At 47.7% G+C, this 20,713-nt stretch overlaps 1 protein-coding gene across 1 annotated transcript in view; it reads right to left on the reverse strand.

Moving 5' to 3' along the window:
* The window catches only part of VEPH1 (ventricular zone expressed PH domain containing 1), a 147,103-nt gene that overhangs the window by 22,276 nt on the left and 104,114 nt on the right, over positions 1-20,713 (reverse strand). The window contains exon 10 of the mRNA XM_015409553.1: positions 10,107-10,224. Within this exon, the coding sequence (XP_015265039.1) occupies positions 10,107-10,224 (118 nt within the window). The remainder of the gene's footprint in view (positions 1-10,106; positions 10,225-20,713) is intronic.

Consider the following 20,713-nt stretch of genomic DNA (forward strand, 5'->3'; position numbering starts at 1 on the left):
AAGCCTTTTCCTCGGCCTGCCCCCACTTCCATTTTGCCTCCTTGTGCAAAAGCGCGTGCAAAGGGGCCGCCACTGATGCCTTATGCGGTAAAAACGCATGATAAAAATTCAGGAGTCCTAAAAAGGATTGGAGCTCCTTCTTACTCACCGGCCTGGGGGCGTTTTGGATTGCAGATACCTTCTCATCCGTGGGGTGGACTCCCTCTGCGTCAATGCGAAACCCCAGGAAGTCCACACTTTCCACCCCGAGCGTGCATTTTGAGCGCTTAACTCTGAGGCCGGCATTTTGAAAACGCCTGAGGACCTCTTTAACCCGGTCCAGTAGTTCCTGTTCAGACCCGCCCGCAATCAGCACGTCGTCAAAATAGGGCACTGTGCCAGGTACCCCCCTTAGTAGACGTTCCATGAGGCCCTGAAAAATCCCAGGTGCTACGTTGACCCCGAATTGCAGCCTGTTCACTTTAAAAGCCCCTTGGTGGGTTACAATTGTTTGGGCCTCGGCAGCCTCCGGGGTGACAGGCAACTGCTGGTATGCCTGGGCCAGGTCAAATTTGGCGAAAATCTTGCCACCCCCCAGGGAAGCCAAAATGTGGCTTATTACCGGGACCGGGTACGAATGTTGCTGCAGCGCCTTGTTAATCGTACATTTGTAATCGGCGCATAGTCGTATGGACCCATCTGATTTGACAGGGGTTACGATCGGGGTCTCCCATTTGCTGTATGGTACTGGCTCTAAAACCCCTTGCTCAACTAGTTTGTCAATCTCTTTTTCCACCTTATGTTTGAGAGACACAGGTACTTTCCGATACTTCAACCTAATAGGTTTGACTGACGGATCTAAGTCAAACGCAACCGGGGGGCCCTTGTACCTTCCCAACCCTTCGGCAAATACATCAGGGAACAGGTCGTACAGCATGCCCCATTTATTTTCAGACATCCTGTTAATCCCAGAAATACCGATGCCCAATGGCTCAAACCAATCTAACCCTAGCAGGTTAACCCGGTCTCCCTCTGCAATCAGGAATGACAGTTTAACACATTTCCCCTTATACTCAACAGTAACAGAGTCCCGTCCGGCCAAGGGAATTCGGTTGCCCTGGAAGTCGGACACTCTGGTTCCCGCAGGCTGGAGCCGCCGCCGGCTTCGGTTCGGGAACAACTGGCGCCAGGACGCGGCAGAAATCACCGTCACGGACGATCCTGAGTCCACCTCCATTGTACAGGGTCGGCCGTCGAGGAGTGGAGTCACGGTGATCTTGCCCTGGCTGCTGGTGCGATTTACGGCCGATGCGCTCGACAAGGTCGCCGTCAACTGGCAGCTTGCTTCCGATGCTGAGGAACGGGTCTTGCCTTGGGTGCTGACTGGAGTGCCCCTCTGCGCTGACCGGTTGTTAGTTGAGGGATCCTTCTTCGCTGATCTGCAGACTCTGGCCAGATGACCACGCCGCCCACACGCTCTGCAGTCGACATCACGAGCCCAACAGGAGCCGCGCTGGTGCTTCCCGCCACAACCGGAGCAAGGCTTGACGTTGGTAGTCTTCGCTGGGGTCCGCTTGCCTCGAACCGCGTTGACGTCATCATCCGCGTCTTCGCCCTCGCTGTCTCGTTGAGCGTGTATACTGGGCTCTGCCACCCGCTGGCGGACCTCCTTCGTGGACTTCTCCGCTGCTTCCGCGGCCACGGCCTCTTCGTAGGCCACTGCCCAGGTCAGGGTGGTGCGGGCGAACAGCCTCTGTTGCAGCCTTTCATCTTTGAGACCGCAGACGAGACGGTCTCTGAGGGCTTCCTCCACGTTGTGGAAATTACATGGCCGTGCGGCTTTGCGAAGGGCCGCCACGAAATCTGCGATGGTCTCGCCTCCGGCCTGGTTCCGCTTGTAAAAAGCGTGCCGGCAGGCGATCTCCGACGGTTGTGGAGAATAGTGAGCCTTAAGCTTCTCCGTGATGTCAGCGTAGGTGACAGTCTTTATATCAGTTGGGGCCACCAACGACCTGGCTATGTCGAAGGTCCCCTTCCCGCAGGAACTCAGGAGGCATGCTCGTTTCTTCGCCTCATCGGTGATGTCGTGGGTCTCCAGATGGAACTCGAACCTGGACAGGTAGGAGTCCCAGTCTTCTGAGGAGGGTTCGAAGCACTCGAACTTCTGGCTTCCAGCCATCGGGGGAGACTTGGGCACCGGAGCTGGTGGCGCCTCTGCCGGATCGGCTGCTGTGCTCTGCCCGCTTTCTTCCGAGTCCGAAGTGTGGATGTCCGCAGGGCTGCCTACCTGCTCTAACATCCCACCTTCGTCGCCAATTGTTAGATCGCGCTAACAAAGGACTCGTACAGTGATTCAGCAAGTGATTCAGCTTTATTGGAAGTAACGAGCAAGCACTAACTCAGTAAGAAACCAGAACAGAAAACAGTGGGAGCTTATGCTCCTTTTAAACATAACCGGGCTAATGTAGCCACGCCTATTTACAAATAACAACCAATGAGATTGCTAGAATAAAGACCAATGGGAGTCTTTCCCTCCTAGGGAATGGTATCGTTCTGATTGGTCGCTGTTACGAAGCGACCAATAGGAAGTTCGCTCAGAGGAGCCCTGGTCTGGCTCGAAGCTTAACCGGGGGAGTCCTATGAGGTGATTCATGTAATCATTTCAATACATTACAGGAAGCTTTGCTGACACCTTACAGACCAGCATAAACCTGACCGTACAAGCTCAAGAGCTGCTGCTGAAATAGCGGTCATAAATAAGAGAACAACAAATAAGAAAACAAATCCAGAATCACACCCTTCTCAGTCCACTGAACATAATGAGCTTAGAAAGATGTAACTCAGTTTACACTGCAGTGAACACAATTACCAGGTGAGCATACCATGCTCAGCCTACATGGAGCTGCGTCTTGGATCTGTGTATTCTGTTTTTACTGTGAGCTGCTGGACTTGAGTACCAAGCTGGGCAGCTTTTGGTCATGGTCAGTGACGTATGCAGACCACTCAGCCATCAGTGTGCAAGGCACCCTTTATTGTTTTTACAGTTTAAAAATTGTAAAATGCATTTAAAATGCAGAATAAATAAACTACAGGTCTCAGGAGGTGTCAAGAACAAGCATGCTCTGGAGTCAAACAGTCTGACAGCCACTACCATGTGAGCTGTCAGGGCTCAGGAGGACCCATGGAAGTGGACACAGAACCAGTAAGCATGGAAGTTTGATGACAGGATCAGGGCTATTTTTGGACAGGAACGCACAGGAACGGAGTTCCGGCTGGCTCCCAAGTTGGCCACACCCAGCAGGAACTCATTAGCATAATAGGCCACATCCAACAGCAGAAACTCATTAGGATTGGTTACATTAGGGGTGTGTGGCCTAACATGCAAAGGAGTTTCTGCTACAAAAAAAGGCCCTGGGTTTTGACAACAAACAAGGTAAACAGAATAAGAAGGGAAAGGTGGGTGTGGCTGGATAACCACACTTCTGGTAACATGTGGGTGTAGCCTAATGTGCTAATGAGCTGTGCTGTCAGGGGTGTGGCCCGATATGCTGTTGGGTGTGGCCTATTATGCTAATGGGTTCCTGCTGGGCTTTTTCTACAAAAAGAGCCCTAGACAGGATTCTTTTGATGTGATGCAGTGAGCATGCAGCTCAGGCTTAGCCTGATCTCAACAGATGCTGCAAGCTAAGCAGGGTCAGTCCTGGTTAGTATTTGGATGGGAGACGTCCAAGAAAGTCCAAGGACACTACAAAGAGGCAAGCAATGACAAACCACTTCCAATCATCTCTTGCCTTGAAAACCTGCAGGGTCACCATAAGTCGACTGCAACTTGATGGCATTTTCTACCACCAGCAAGCATGCAGGGTTTTTAATGAGATGAGATAAACCTCCCTCCCCCCAAGAAAACAAAAAAAGAAAGCACATTTGTGTGCATGCATGGAGAAACATCCTTCACCAATTCACCCCAATGTTTCAGTTATTGTGACTTCTCTGTTCATGGACAGGAGTCCCACTATAGAATGATAGCTGAGAGAAGGGTTGGACATAGGAGCCATCAAGCTCTTAGCACAGAGCACTTGAATTCTTGGTTATATGAATGGCTTACTATTCCATCCCCTGTAGCACTAAAGTGATACAAGTAAAAGTCTTCTTTTGGGACAGGAATGCCAGTAGCCAGAAATACCAGTGCCATCAGGAGGTCCACCAGTGGGGCCAGGACATTAGAAGCCCTCCCACTGTTGACCCCCCCCCCCAAGCACCAAGAAGACAGTGCATCACTTGCCCAAGAGCCCCTAGCTATACCTTGTGGCTAATAGCCACTGATGGACCTCTGCTCCATATGCTTATCTAATTCCCTTTTGAAGCTGTCCATGCTTGTAGCCGCCACCACTTCCTGTGACAGTGAATTCCAAGTGTTAATCACTCTTTGGGTGAAGAAGTACTTCCTTTTATCCATTCTAACCCGACCACTCTGCAATTTCATTGAGTGCCCACGAGTTCTTGTATTGTGAGAAGGGAGAAAAGTACCTCTTTCTCTACCTGCTCTATCCCATGCATAATCTTATAAACCTCAATCATGTCTCCCCTCAGTCGTCGTTTTGCCAAGCTAAAGAGCCCTAAGCGCTTTAACCTTTCCTCATAGGGAAAGTGTTCCAACCCTTTTATCATTCGAGTTGCCCTTTTCTGCACTTGTTCCAAAGCTATAATATCCTTTTTAAGGTGTGGTGCCCAGAACTGCACACAGTATTCCAAATGAGGTCTCACCATTGATTTATATAGGGGCATTATTATATTGGCTGATCTGTTTTCAATACCCTTCCTAATAATCCCCAGCATAGCATTGGCCTTCTTTATTGCAGTCACACACTGTCTCAACATTTTCAGTGAGTTATCCACTACAACTCCAAGATCTCTCTCTTGATCAGTCTCTGCCAGTTCAGACCCCATCAATGTGTATTTATATTTAGGATTTTTAGCTCCAATGTGCATCACCTTGCACTTGGCCACATTGAACCCCATTTGCCATGTTGACGCCCACTCGCCCATCCTTGACAGATCCCCTTGGAGTGCCTCACAATCCTCACTGGTTTTCACCACCCTGAACAACTTTGTATCATCCGCAAATTTAGCCACTTCACTGCTTACTCCCATCTCCAAATCATTAATGAACAAGTTAAAAAGCAGTGGACCAAGTACTGATCCCTGCGGTACCCCACTGCTTACCACCCTCCACTGAGAAAATTGCCCACCTACACTCACTCTCTGTTTTCTATGAACTAGCCAGTTTTTGATCCATAAAAGAACTTGTCCTTCTATCCCATGATTTTTGAGCTTACTTAGGAGCCTTTGATGAGGAACTTTATCAAAAGCTTTCTGGAAGTCAAGGTAAATAATATCTATTGGATCCCCCTTGTCCACATGTTTGTTCACCCCCTCAAAGAACACTAACAGGTTAGTGAGACAAGATCTTCCCTTACAGAAACCGTGCTGAGTCTGCCTCAATAGGTTTTGTTCATCTATGTGCCTACTAATTCTTTCCTTAATAATGGTTTCCACCAATTTACCCGGTATCGACGTCAGACTGACTGGCCTGTAATTTCCCGGATCTCCTCTGGAACCCTTTTTAAAGATGGGAGTGACATTAGCTACCTTCCAATCCTCAGGAATGGAGGCAGATTTTAAGGAAAGATTACATATCTTTGTCAGGAGATCTACAAGTTCACATTTGAGTTCTTTCAGAACTCTCGGATGTATGCCATCTGGGCCTGGTGATTTTTCAGTTTTTAAGTTGTCTATCAGTTTTAGGACCTCCTCTCTCATCACCTCAATCTGACTCAGGTCTTCCAACACCCCTCCTGAAATCAGTGGTTCTGGAGTGGGCAAGCACTTCTCATCTTCCACAGTGAAGACGGAGGCAAAAAATGCATTTAGCTTCTCAGCCATTTCCCTATCATCCTTCAATACTCCTTTTACCCCTTGGTCGTCCAAGGGCCCCACTGCCTCCCTGGCTGGTTTCCTGTTTCTAATGTATTTGAAGAAAGTTTTATTGTTGGTTTTTACGTTTTTTGCTATATGCTCCTCATATTCCCTTTTTGCCTGCCTGACCTCAGACTTGCATTTTATTTGCCATAGCCTGTGTTCCGTTTTATCAGCCTCACTGTGACTAGCTTTCCACTGCTTAAAGGAATTCTTTTTACTTTTTACAGCCTCCATTACTCTGTTTGTTAACCATGCAGGCTTTTTCCTATACCTGTTTGTGCCTTTCCTAACCTGCGGAATATATATTTTTTGAGCTTCTAGGATCGTAGTTTTAAATAGATCCCAAGCTTCCCCAATTGTTTTGACCCTTTCTACTTTTCCTTTCAGTTTCCTCCCCACGTGTCCCCTCATATCAGAGAAATTACCCCTTTTAAAGTTAAAAATGGTTGTGTGAGTCTTTTTGGCCAATTCTCTATTTGTACAAATGATGAACTCAACAACATTATGATCACTGTTTCCAAGCGGTGCAATCACTTTTACATCTCTCACCAGGTCTTGAGTGTTACTTAGGACCAAATCAAGGATCGCCTCTCCCCTGGTAGGTTCCGTGACCATCTGCTCCATAGCACAGTCATTTAGAGTGTCTAGAAACTCAATCTCTTTTTCCCGACTAGAACACATATTGACCCAATCAATGTGTGGGTAGTTAAAATCACCTATTATTACACAGTGTTTTTGTCTAGTTGCTATCTTTAAGGCATTCATCATTTTATAATCCTCCTCTATCTTTTGATCTGGTGGGCGATAACAAACTCCCAGTGTTAAGTTTCCTTTTGGCCCCCCTATTTCAACCCATAGAACTTCCAGAAGCGAATCCAATTCACTTAGCCTCTCAATCTTTCTAGACTTTATACCCTCTCTGACATACAGAGCTACCCTGTAATTTCCCATACAAGTTAAGCCTGCAACCTTCCTCTTGCTATCTCGAGACCTTGTCAGGCAGTCCATGTCACTAGCCATGGTCTCAGTGGACAATTTCAATCCACCTCCCTGTAGGAAAGCAACAGGTACCCCCTCATCTCTCTGAGATGAGCCAACCCGAACCAAAGACTTTTCATCTCCTGTCGGCTTTCCCCCAATATTCAGTTTAAAAACTGCTCTGCCACCTTTTTGATTTTAAGCGCCAGCAGCCTGGTTCCTTCTCGGGACAAGTGGAGACCGTCTCGCCTGTACAGCTCCCCTGGTTCCTTCTCAGGACAAGTGGAGACCGTCTCGCCTGTATAGCTCCCTCTTGTTCCAAAAAGCATCCCAGTGCCTAACAAACTTGAAACCTTCCCCCCCTACACCATCGGCTCATCCACGTATTGAGACGCCTGATCTGTGCCTGTCTCTCCAGCCCTACGCGTGGAACAGGTAGCACTTCTGAGAAAGCTACCTTGGAGGTCCTGGACCTAAGTTTCCTGCCCAGCAGCCTAAATTTCTCCTCCAGGACCTCACGACTGCATTTCCCCACATCGTTGGTGCCGACATGCACCACGACCACTGGCTCCTCCCCAGCACTATCTACCAGCCTATCTAAAACACGCATAACGTCCACTACTTTTGCACCAGGCAGGCAGGCAAGTTCCATTTTGGGCAGCTATTTGGATGTGCACCAACCATGATGGACCAAGCTTTCATCAAGGGACTCCATCTTTTCCAGAAGGCAGGGGACAATGAGGAGCAGCCCCAACCTGGAGAACTAAGTTAATGATGAACTGTAACTTACTACAACTTCAAGTGAAGCTCACTTATCCTAAATCAAATTTAGAGTCCAGTGGCACCTTTAAGACCAACAAAGGTTTATTCAAGGTATGAGCTTTCATGTGCCTTGTTGGTCTTAAAGGTGCCACTGGACTCTAAATTTGTTCTACTGCTTCAGACCGACACAGCTGACCATATGGATTTGTCCTAAATCAAACATGACTTAGGAAGTACCTAGAGAAAAGGTCCACATGTTTTCACCTTTTCTTTGTCCCCTCACTAAGCCTGAAAGCTTGAACAGAATATGTGTATTCTTTTATTCATTTATTAAACTTTCTTATATTTTAAACTCTCAGTCTGATCTTTAGAAACGCACCACACTTATCTGGTCTGTCTAACTGTAGTATGGCACTGGATAAGGGCAGCAGAGAAGCCTGTCATCTCTGCAGCATGATAATGCTAAAGTGTGAGCTTGCCATAGATAGCTCCTGTGGTTGCTTGAAGAAGGACACCAGGAGGTGCAGCAAATAGGCAGGGTCTCTAAATGGCAACACAGGTATGGAGTGTTAGATGTTTCACTCTGTCTGGCAGGAGATACTCTTAATAGTGGCAGCTGGTGATTACCCAGGTTGAAATTGGCACTCTTGGAGAGTGTGGTGCATCTCCAAGTGGAGACTTGGGGCCAGTGTTCCCTCTAAGCTGAGTTAGTGTGAGCTAGCTCACAATTTTTTAGCCTCTGGCTCACACATTTTTGTCTTAGCTCAGGAAGGATGGGGCCAGTGTTCCCTCTAAGCTGAGTTAGTGTGAGCTAATGCACAGTTTTTTAGCCTCTGGCTCACACCTTTTTGTTTTAGCTCAGGAAGGATGTTGGGGCAGCCTTGGGGTTCTTCTGAAGTCCTAGGGAACCACCCAGAAGGAACACAGAAGGGCTTCCAAGTGTGTTCCTTCACAAGCTCTTTTTATGGTCTGCTTCTAGCTTAAAAGTTTTTATCGATATTCATTTAGGCTACTTAGGAAGCAATCCTAAAGAGGTCCATTCAGAAGTAAGCCCCATGTTATTTAATGGGGCTTACTCCCAAGAAAATGTCCCTAGGATTGCAGCCTTAATAGAAGAAGAAGAAGAAGAAGAAGAAGAAGAAGAAGAAGAAGAAGAAGAAGAGGAGATTGGATTTATACCCTACCCTTCACTTGGAGTCTCAGAGTGGTTTACAAACTCCTTTCCCTTCCCCTCCCCACAACAGACACCCTGTGAGGTGGGTGGGGCTGAGAGAACTCTGACACAAACTGCTCTTTTTCAAGGACAGCTGTGCCAGAGCTTGTGACTGACCCAAGGTCACATCAGCAGGTGCGAGTGGAGGAGTGGGGAATCAAACCCGGTTCTCCTAGATTAGAGTCCGCACACTTAACCACTACACCAAACTGGCTCTCTTAATGTTGTTTTTGATGGCTTATTGATCAGTTTATGGTACTCGTTTTTATGATTTTCATACATTTGTTTGTGAACTTCACCAAACAAGTCTCTGGTTAGGCAGCATATAATTTTATAAATAAAAAAATAATATTGAATAAAATGCTAAATGCTTGACCATTGTATATCTAAAACAGTCACATACAAAACAGTTATGGAGGGAAGGTGGCATGGTATAGCCCAATCTCGTCAGAGCTCAGAAGCTAAGCAGTCTCGGTACTTGGAAGGGAGACCACCAAGGAAGACTCTGCAGGAGAGCACAATGGCAAACCACCTCTGCTTCTCACTTGCCTTGAAAGCCCCTTGCTGGGGTTGCTGTATGTCGGTTGCAACTTGATAGCATGTACATACATAAATAGCATTGAAAATCGGCCATCGAATACTGCCAAATTAAAAAAAAATTGAAATCAAATCATGACGTCAAATATCAAATATTGAAATGAAAAGTCGTACCATGTCAAATACTGGCATAACAAATATTTGAATATGCAGAGGATATCCCCCCCATATTGAAATTCATAAAGTGAAATTGGAGAAGAATGTTTTGGAGTAAATCCATTGGGCTGAATGTTTCATAACAAGGGATATTTCCTTTCTGATACTGATTCCACAGAGAGGTATGATGATATATCCAAGCTGGATTCTCTTTAGCTTGCTGTTCCCAGTGTGCAGCTCTAACACCTCTATGATGCGGCAAATAGATTTGTGGTTTGGCCTTTCCATTAGGAAGAAGTGGCTTGCTGTCATGGTGAATTTCCACCCAACATTCAGCTGAGATGCAACACTTAGGTAAGTATCAGTTTGCACATATTCATTAGAGACTCTTAATCATTAGGTTGCATGATTTATGTTCCCTCCACAGAGCAACCCTTCAGCTCTGTCAGAGTCTATACTTTACTACTTGTCTATCTCAGTAGAACTTGGAAAATTCCCTTACCTGTTGCCTTTTCAGGATTATTACACATGAAACATTGCCAAGCCCCTGTTTCCTCGCTGTAACCAAATAAATCAAAGAACCTCACTTCTTCCAGATGTATCTGTACATGGTCCAGATCCTAGGCAAGCAACAAAACAAGACTAAACAAAAAAACACCAGGATCTTATATGATGGATAAGCAATTTATTGGCTGCAACATTAAAATAAGGTTGAATATTCCCTAGGCATGCAATGCAATCCCTAAGTATAATTAACTCTTCTAAATCCATTGACTTCAACAGACTTAGAAGGGCATAATTCTGTTTAGGACTGCACTGATGGAAACTGAAAGTGAGAGTTTATAAGTACACTTCTAGAGGATTCCTTATTTTGTATGATCATTCTTCGTTGGTTGTATCCTACAATATCCATGAGTGGAGGTCAAAGAGCAAGATTTCCTTGGCTCCCACTCCCATGGGTGCCCACTGAGCATTCCAAATTCTGTTCTGCAGGGGGGGGGGTTAGGGAACCCTCCTAGACACCATGGGACAAAGGGCAAGGGCTACAGTGGGATCAGGAGATCAATGGAAATCGCTTTCCACAGGAAGTGTCCTTCCATCATCACAAACAAGACTGGAAGGTCTAAACCTGTGTGCTGTTTTGTGGGGCATTGTTATTCAATGAATTCATGTAGAAGAGGGATCCTGAACTGTGTGATGTAGTTCTGAATGGCTTCAATTGAAAGAGAACTGCGCTATAAGGCAAACTAGATGGAAACTCTACAGGAATGATTTTGAACTAGAAAGTTTCTTCAGATTGGAGGACTGGATGACCCTCAAAACACTGTGCAGAGAAGAGGCTTGCCATTTCCCCCAGGGGGCGGAGGGTTGCCTGCTTTAGAGCCCCCCAATCTGCCGACCCACATCTGGCCGGTGGGGGGAACCCTGCCCCCAAAGTGTTGGGATTGCGGTGATGTGCCTGGCATGTCATTGTGCTGGGCATGTCGCCGTGGGGGGCACTCTAGCACTCAGCCTAAAAACTCTATGGTACCATAGAGTTTCTGGCCGAATGCTAGAGTGTCCCCCCAGTGATGTGCCTAGTGCGATGATATCACTTTGGGGGCGGGGCTCCATCCCTCTGCTGGCAGCAGGTAGGTACCTGGCAACCCTAGCAGAGAACTAAGCCTGCAATAATGAATTCATTATACCACCTCTAGACTGCAGAGGAGCCATGATCTTGTTTTCTGGGGTTTTCTGACACTGATGTGACAAACATGTTCTAAAAACCTAATCAGCATAATTAAAATGGAGACTAACAGTAAAGCAGTTGTAGATCATTTAGAGCAGTGCCCCACCAGCATTGTACCCTTGGGCATCATGGCAGCTACCAGTGAGTTTCCAGGTGTCCACTTGATTCTTCCCCATATTGTCTCCTCTCTAAATCAGACAGCCATTCCTGGCTTTCTTCCAAGTCATTGGAGCAGGGGGTGCTTAACACCCCCCCCCAGAAGGCATCATTTTGGAGAGCACCCCTTCGGAAGAGTTGCCCCCATAATAGAAGAATGTGTGACTTCAAATATATCAACATTTTATAGCTTTCCCTCATGGCTGCCATTTTGTGATTTGTTTTACCTGCCCTGGCAGTCCTTTTGTGGTGGCACCCACTACCCTTTTTTAAAAATTCCAAAAGGTGCCCACAGGCTGAACAATTTTGGGAACCCCCGATTGAGAGAAAAACCTTGAAGACTACACAGTGACAAAAATGGAATGGCTGTGCTCTCGTCTACAATTTGTCTACAGTTTCTCTAGATTTAGCATAGGAAAGGGATAGTTAGATTTTGTTGGCATTTAAAAGTACACAAAAGTAATTCTTTGCTGACTTGTGACAGTACAAGCAAACACAATGGATTTTACGAGTTGTTAGATGGGCTGCTGTGTTCATTTGTCCCCCCCCCCCCACCAAATATAATGTAACCTATGTCCTTTGATAAATATCTGAGAGGCAATTGCCCGGAAATCTGTGAGGAAACAAACACATCTGGAAACATTTTACTTCCTAGCAAATTTGAGCAATGTTGTAAAAATATTTTCTGTGGCATGAATATGCTGGAGAGCACAACACAACATTGCTTGCAAACGGATTTTACAAAGAAATTGACCCCTGCACACCAAATCTGCAGTCCATTACAATTATGCAAATCATAAAGCCTTCCACTGAAGTCACCAGGGCACACTCACTTTTTAAGACAACTTGCTGACTTATCAAAGTTACTTCATATTTATATAAGTGGAGGAAACAACAGAATTTAGTGCTCTTTAAAAAAAAATTAATACCTGTGTAACAGGCAGCCCCATCCTAGGCTGATTAGGTCGTCTTGCTAAAGTGCTCTTTGCACCAGTCTTACCACTTGTGGACTTGAAAGGGCTCTGATTTGATTCTATATAAGCATGGTTCTCCTTGTTTGCTTGCTGTTCTGGTCTCTCTAGTGTGCAGGGTTGCGAACCCCCCAATGGGGGTGGGGCTTCCCCCTCTTTCCAGCCCCCCAATCTGCCATTGGCCAGCTGGCCGGGGGGAGCCCCACCCCCAAAGAGCCCTGTTGTGCTTAACATGTGTGGCGTAATGACATCACCCAGAGGTGACATCACTGCAACAGGCACGTCATGTGGGGACACTCTAGCATTTGGGTAAAAACTCTATGGTGACCAGAAGGGCCAGAAGACTCCAAGAGCCGTGCTGGAGCCTCCCACCTGGACCCAGGTAGGGTTGCCAAGTCAATTTTTCTTACTGGCGGGGGAGCCTCGCCGGGCTCCAGGAGCCGTCTGTTGATGTGCGCGCGCACAAAGTCCGCGCGCCCCGCCAGCACATCACCAGAAGTAACGTGCAATGTTGATCACGTTGAAGATGTGGCCCCGATCATCGGAGGGAAAACCATAGAGTTTTCCCTCCAATGATTGGGGCCATGCCCCCAATGTGATTGACGTGGTTGCATCACCTCTGGTGACGCAGCCACTCTGCGCTTCAGGGGCGGAGTTCCCCCCGGGGCCCGATTCCGCAGCGGCGGGAATCGGGCCTCCGAAGCGGGGGTTTACCCGCCACCCGCCCCCACTTGGCAGCCCTAGACCCAGGTAAGACATGGCAACCCTACTAGTGCGGGCACTGCCAGTCAGAGTAAATAGTACCTTGATAGATCAATGGATTTACTCATGGCCAAACTACACAAGATGTTTTTAATGATTTGGGTCCAGGTTCCCATGCTGCATGTGCAGCTCCATCATGGGACAAATAACTCCCTTTGGGTCCTTTGGCTTAGGAAAGCAGTGTGGTGGGGGGAGCCTCTCTCCTCCAGTGCCATGGTCCCAAACTGAATCGATCCCCTGCAGGCTTTTAAAACAATGGCTGTATGGCCACGGGGCAAGCAAGTAAGGGTGAGGAACCTGAACCTGACTTATTAAAAAACATCCTAAGTTTGGCCCTTAGCTTCAGGAGGAAAGCAACTGCCACCTGCCACAAGTCTTGGGGATAAGATCCAAATGGATTTGGGGATAAATTCCAAATGGAACACAACACCCACCCAACAAGCTTTGGGTTGCTTCCCACTCGAAAACTGACTACCAAAGCACTGAGCTAATTCTTGGCTGGCATGTCTAAGCTATGCCCCTTCGGCTTGGCCATAGAAACAGACCTTCCTACACCTCCGGGCTTGGCAATCTTTCCTTGTGGCCACAAAGGGAACAAACTCTCCCTTTTCTTTCAAAATGAAATTACGCAGGGTCTCTGCCCCAAAGCAGGGGGCTGATCCTACCCTTCCCATCTTGTGACAGCCCTTCTTTGGCACCCTCTGTCCTTCTTTTAAAATATCTAAAGTTCCCACAAGCTCCGCAAGATTGGGGACCCCTGAGATAGTCAATAAGACCAGGGTTAAGTGTTAGGACCCTTGTCTTGTCCACGTCATTTTCAGTCTAATTTCTCACTGCCTTCCCTGGCTTGTCCTAATCTGCAGATGATACGCTTGCAGGGTGGTACAGAACAAAAAGGCCGTCAGCTTCTGCAGGGCAGAGACTGAAATCTATTTATTTATATATTCAGTTACGGCATCTGTGTGCTGCTTTTCTTCCCAAAGGGACCCAAAGTGACTCACAGGCAGATGCCAAAATGTCAACCACCAAATTAAACAGACGGCACGATTAATGAATACAACAAACAGAGCCTGAGCTGGCCTTGACGGATGAGGCTGCCTGACATGGGCCACAGTCAGAGAGCTCTCTGGCTCTTGCCCAAGAGCTCGCACCTCTGACCCTTCTCAAGCTTTAACTACCTGCAAGGAAAGGAAGGCAAACTCAGCCTAGATGGAACTCATGAGCTTCTTTTTCACTGTCCCTTCCACAAGAAACCCAGTGTAGCAAAGTGATTAATGTCGGACTAGGATGTGGGAGGGGCAGAGGTCATTTCGAGGGGGGGTTGCGGGGGATCGCAGTTCCCCCGGGTGAGGTACGGGGGGTGGGGCACATGACGAAGCCCCGCCCCCTGCTTCCGGCTGCCCCGCTTCCGGCCCTCATTCAGCCAGGAGGAGGCAGGAGAAGAGGGAGGGTAAGTTGCTTCCTCCCTGCCTCTCCCCACCCCTGCCTGCCTGGGGCCAGGGAGGGCCTTTGCGGGGCTTCCTTGCACTCCCGCCGGCCTTGCAGGTCCACCACTGGGCCCCTCTTGGGGCTCGGCAGTGGAGCTGCAAGGCCGGCGGCGGCCGGGACCATTGGGGGCAGGGTGTGTGGCCTTATGACACACTTCTTGTGATGTCAGGGTGTGTGGCCTTATGACACACTTCTGGTGATGTCAAGGGGTGTGGCATATGCTAATGAGTTATGCTAATGAGTTCCCCTATCTCTTTTTCCACGAAACGACCCCTGGGGAGGGGGATGTGGAATGGTATGGTACATCCTGATCTTTTCAGATCTCAGAAGCTAAGTAGGGCTGGTACTTGGATGGGAGACCACCAAGGAAGACTCTGCAGAGGATGGCAATGGCACATCACCTCTGCTTCTCACTTGCCTTGAAAACCCCTTGCTGGGGGTCATCATAAGTTGGTTGTGAGTCAGTGGCACATACACCCATAGGATGAGGGAGACCCAGGTTCAAACCTGTCCTCTGTCACGGAAGCTCACTGGGTGACCTTGGGCCAGTCACACTCAACAGCCTAACCTACCTACAGGGTTGTTGTGACAATGCAAGCAGCTTTGGGTCCCCACTGGGGAGAAAGGCAAGGTATGAGTGAAGAAAATAAATTAAAAACTGGCTAGGATAGAACAGGTAGACTGGCAGTCCCTTCCGTCTGCACTCTTACTGATCTCTTGTCCAAAGCAAAGTGAAATAAAATGCAATTTTAACAGCTCCATGTGTGTTTTGAAGTTTTCAGCAAACACTGGAATGTGTCCAGGCAGCAGGAACTATGCCAAGGAACTGATAGACGGGATGGATAAGGCCTTCTTTACCTCCTGAGTAGTTGTGACAAATGTTTGAAAATGCTATTTCAATCGGCTAAGGGGAAAGTGAAGCCTCCCCCCCCAGCAAAGGCTGGTTTCCCTGTTCAGACCGTCTGGCAAACTGAATTTTTCAGGCTGATATAAAACATCTGGCTGTCTCTGAAGAAATGTAGCAAAGAAGTGTAATTGACGTGCTTTATTATGATAGGATGGGCCAGTTGTAAATTAAAGAAAAAACAGATTTATTAAATCACCACCAGCAAGGGAAAACTTGTTTCCTTGCTATTTATCCATCTGCCTTTTTTGTGTGTTCGGGATTTTTTTTTTATTAGACATCTTTCCCCATTAAATTTTTGCCTAAGCTACACTTCCAGCCGTAAAGTAACATTCCTCTACTGAAACTAGTGGAGTGAGTAAGATTGATTTATGTCATACATCTGGCAGTCTGCCTGATTATGTAGTTTTGTTGCCAAAGAAAGCTAGATGTACAGGTAAGGTGTTCTGTACCAGCACTTGGTGTTTCCCCTGTTTCTGTTTCTCTAGGAGGAGAAGGAGTAAAAGGCTTTTAGGGGCAGAAATGATGTGGCACTGGAGAAACTTCAACTTTAATACTGGCATGCAAACAGCATATGTAAGATTGCCAACTGGATGGAGAATAAAATGCCCCGTCCATTTAATAGAGTTTTAATGCATGGAAATAGGTGATTGACACTTTTCATGGCATGAAGTTAAATAACATCACCTGATAATTGTTTTGGGATGAAACTGATATTAAAGGGACTGCTAGTGGGACCAGTTTAAAAGCTGGCAACCCTATGCATGCAGCTTGCATGCACAGTGAGTGCTGTCAGGCATCAGAGCAAGCTGCAAACAGCTGCTGAACAGACTACCTGGACAGATTCATATACGTGTGCATTGGCCGCAGTTTCAAACTCTGCAGTGTTTGGTACAGAAAAGCTCACTGGACTTGTGTATGGAAATTGCACCCTCTCACCTCATTCTTAACATAAATCACTTCTGTCCAGGCCAGGTTATTAACAGTGCAAAACATAAATCACTTGCACTTAAACACAGCTTGATTATAATGGTTGCACAGCATTATAATCAAGGAGATAAAGGTTTCAATACTTACTTAGAAGGAAGTTGTCCAATTTGGGTCTTGTTTGCCATGATTCTTGCTGCTCTTTTGCTGTTCTTTGGTTCTGTATGCCTAGGGTTGCCAAATGTTTTTTGGCCGGGAGCGGGGGGTGTGTGTGCACGCGCTGCATGTGCGTCACCCGGAAGTGACGTTGCACGCTGGGGGCGGGGCCACGCCATTTGAGGGGAAAACTCTTTGTTTTCCCCTCAAATGGCGTGGCCCCGCCCCCAGCGTGCAACATCACTTCCGGGTGACGCGCACACGGGGGTGGGGTTTCCCCCGGGCCCCGATTCCGCGGGAGCGGAAATCGGGGCTCGAAAGCGGGGGGAATTCCGCCCCCCGGGGGCATTTGGCAGCCCTATGTATGCCTGTTGTCATATGTCATTCTGGCAGGGGTCGGTAAGTGTGTGAGTGTGTAGGTGTGAGGACTGCTTTGCTAAAAGGCGTGCTAGCTTGTAACAGCGTTAAGCGGGACCTCCTTTCCCTGGGAAGAATGCATGCTTGACCTTGGAAGCCAGACACTGTTAGATATTAAGTTTGCAGGTGATGGGGGAGGGCTAACGGTACTTTTGGCGGGCTGGATGTGTTGGTGTGATTTGGCTACTCATGGGAGGGTGGCTGTTTGAACTTTGTATAACAACAGAACTGGTGCCAAGAGGGTCAGTTCTGACAAAGATCCTTAGCTTGACATATTCTCATCTCTCAATAAATGAATCACTGCCAAGAGAGTGTTGTTGGGAGTAAGCTTGTTCAAGAATCTGACAGAAGTCCCAGTAAAATTCATGCTGGTTGCCACAAGCACATGAATGCTAGGCAGTGGCTTTTCTCATCATGACCTTCTGGATTATGGGTTGGATCTAGCACCTTGCAGGAATGAGGACTTCAGCCCACTGAGTGTGACTTTCTTAGCTCCCCCCCCCTTCCTGCTCCCTGAAATGCTGCTCCTGGGGAACAGCCCCCCCCCAAGAACAGAAACTGGGGGATCACTATGCCCATGGAAACACTGCACTCAATCCAACCTTATAGTTGGTGCCATTTCACATCTATATACATCAGCATAGTGCAGAACCTGGTAAAGTTTGGGTTTTTATAGACCTGGGCCAGGATCCCCCAAGGATCCACTACTTCCCTTGGCACACAGGAAGCTTTTCAGAAAGTAGGCTGAACCATTGTAAGGCAGGGCTTGTTATTTGCTGCCCTCATTCAAATTAGAGGATATTCCACTGGGGGATGAGCAGGATTGGTAAGCACCTGGGCTTTCCTTAGTTAGTTCACAGTTCCCTTACCCCCTCGGGATTTCCTTTATCCCTGGAGGTGTGAGGAGGGAGGTATTCAGTTGGGCTCTGCTTCCTGTGGTAGCCATTTTGGGTTTAGCTCCAGCTCCTGTGGCAGCCACTGTATGGTGGTGCCCCCCACCCCTCTCAAAGTTCCAAGGGTGCCTGCAGACTCAAAGAAGAAGAGTTGGACTTATACCCCTTCACTCAGAGTCTCAGAGCAGCTTACAATCTCCTTCCCTTCCTCTGCCCACAACGGACACCCTGTGAGGTAGGTGGGGCTGAGAGAGCTCTGACAGGAACTGCTCCTGAGATAACAGTTCTGAGAGAACTGTGACTGACCCAACGTCACCCAGATGGCTGCAGATGGAGGAGTGGGGAATCAAACCCAGTTCTCCCAGATTAGAGTCCGCACTCTTAACCACTACACCAAACTGGCTCTTGGGGATCTCTGGACAAGGCCTAGAAGAGCTGTTATGGTGGTTGAGGTAAGTTCTTTAAAGGTGGGTCTGCTTGAATTGTGCATGAAGTGTGTGAGGGTGTGTGTGTCATATTTAGCGAGCAAAAGGCAGATGATGAACCCTGCATGCAGCTGACCTCCCTGCAGTCTGATGCCACATTCCCTTCCGCTGGCCTCTGATACTGGAGTGGACCCAGCTGCAAGAAAGGGGGCTTGGGGAGATTTCAGTGCTCCTATTCACATGCTTTGCATTCGCTTGTTAAATCAGACTCCACATGACATGCTTTGGGACTCCAACTGCATGTGTAAAGGCCGATCTGCTGCTATCATATCTAGTTTGGCCCATAGGATGGGTTGATGTAACTAATTTAAATTATAGCCAGAACTTGGGAGGTTTCTTCCCTTTTTAAAAAAACTTGGAGCCTGCTAACATCAGCAAAGGGGGGGGGGAACCCGTTGTAATCTTTGCTGGCAAGCAGAGAGGATTGTGCGATTCTAGAAGTGCCGCGAGTTCCCCAAGTCTTGCTTTCTACCAGGAATTGGCGTGCGTCAGGTTTATGAAATAATACAGCTGTTCTCTGATAGGCAGCCTTATCTCGGGCTGCTCTGCACAACAGGCTGGTGAGTGGTAAGAGTCATCACCCAAACAGTAATACATGCAATGGTGTACTTTTGAAAGTCAATCGCTTTTGTGCTCTTATGCACATTTCGTGTACTTGGGAAATTTTACATGACCTATTAGGCAAGGAATGAAGATTTTCTTTTTCCTCAGCATTTTCCTCTCCCTTGGTGGTTTCCCCAGTCTAGCATTATCTCTTGGAGGCTCATGCTGCAGACTGCATAGAATGGCTGGGGTTTCCTCCCTCCGCATTTTTTTTTTTTAAAAGCCAAAATCAGCTCAGGCAGAGTGCAAGTCAGGCTGGAGGAAGAGCAGATAGAGAGAGGCTGCTTATCCCTTTCTCCTCTGGTCATTTCCAGCTCAAAATCATCCCCCCAGGCCTAGTGTTCTGTTATCCATGCAGGTAAGCTTCTGGGGAAAGATGTGGGGACCATACATCTTTCCCCAAGAGGTGAAAAAGCAGCTTAGAGAGGGGGATTTTGAGCAGAAAAAGGACAGGAAGGATTGAACAGTTACTCTCTTAGTGTAGCCTTCTTGTGCTGAGAGATGACCCACTGCAGTCTCTTGCTGAGATTTTCAAAGGCATTTAAAAATTGACCAGTAACTTAGTCCCATCAAAGTCTTGTCAGTTCTTTGGAATCAATTTCTGGGCACAAAAACAGAAATGTTGTTTTGGAAATAACATTCATTCAGACATGACATTCAAATTGATCCTGGCACATTTTGCCTCTAGTTCCATTTTTTTTAAAATATAAACTCCAACCCCCCAATTATCTCCTGCTCATTTCAGTGATATGCATGTAGTTCCTGGTTAGTTAATACTCAATGAACACAGCCAGCTCTTGGATGCATGGCTTTTCAAGCAATGGCCATGCCTGTGCCCCATGGGAGGCCACTCTGCACTGATCAAAAGTTGTTGGAAATATTGCATGAGTGTCTGCTTCACGTAGCGGTTAGAGTGTCAGGCTGGGAGAGATGGGTTTGCATCCCAACTCAGCCATGGAACCTTGCTGGGTGACCTTGGGCCAGTCTCTCTCTCTCTCTCTCTCTCTCTCTCTCTCTGCCTAACCTATCTTACAGAGTTAGGGCTGCCAAGTCCCCCTGGGGGGTGGAAATCCCTCCGCCCCAGAGGCCCGTTCTCCGACGCCAGGGAATCGGGCCCCGGGGGGAACCCCGCCCCAGCGTGCACGTCACAGGGAAGTGACGTCATGACGCCGGGCACGCTGGGGGCGGGGCCACGGCCATACAAGGGAAAACTCTATGGTTTTCCCTTGTATGGTCGTGGCCCCACCCCCAGCATGCCCGGCGTCATGACGTCACTTCCCTGTGACGTGCATGCAGCGCGTGCGCCGGAATCCGCGTGCCAGGATCCGCACGGGAGTCCCCCGCCGGCAAGGTAAGTGCCACTTGGCAACCCTATACAGAGTTGTTGTCATGAGGATAAAATGGAGGAGGGAAGAACGATGTTGTAAGCCACTTTGGGTTCCCATCAAGGAGAAAAGTAGGGTATAAATAAAAATAAATCAGTTACTGGTTTAGAGGGCCATCACAGAAGATCAGGCACATTAGATGAACTGATGGATAGGTCTACCAGTGTCTATTAAGTAGTTCTCATAATAACAGTATGTCACAGGTATGGCCAGGAATATAGGGGAACAGAGGC

Source organism: Gekko japonicus, unplaced genomic scaffold (assembly GCF_001447785.1).
Source record: "Gekko japonicus isolate JY-2015 unplaced genomic scaffold, Gekko_japonicus_V1.1 scaffold1446, whole genome shotgun sequence".
NCBI classification, from domain to species: domain Eukaryota; kingdom Metazoa; phylum Chordata; class Lepidosauria; order Squamata; family Gekkonidae; genus Gekko; species Gekko japonicus.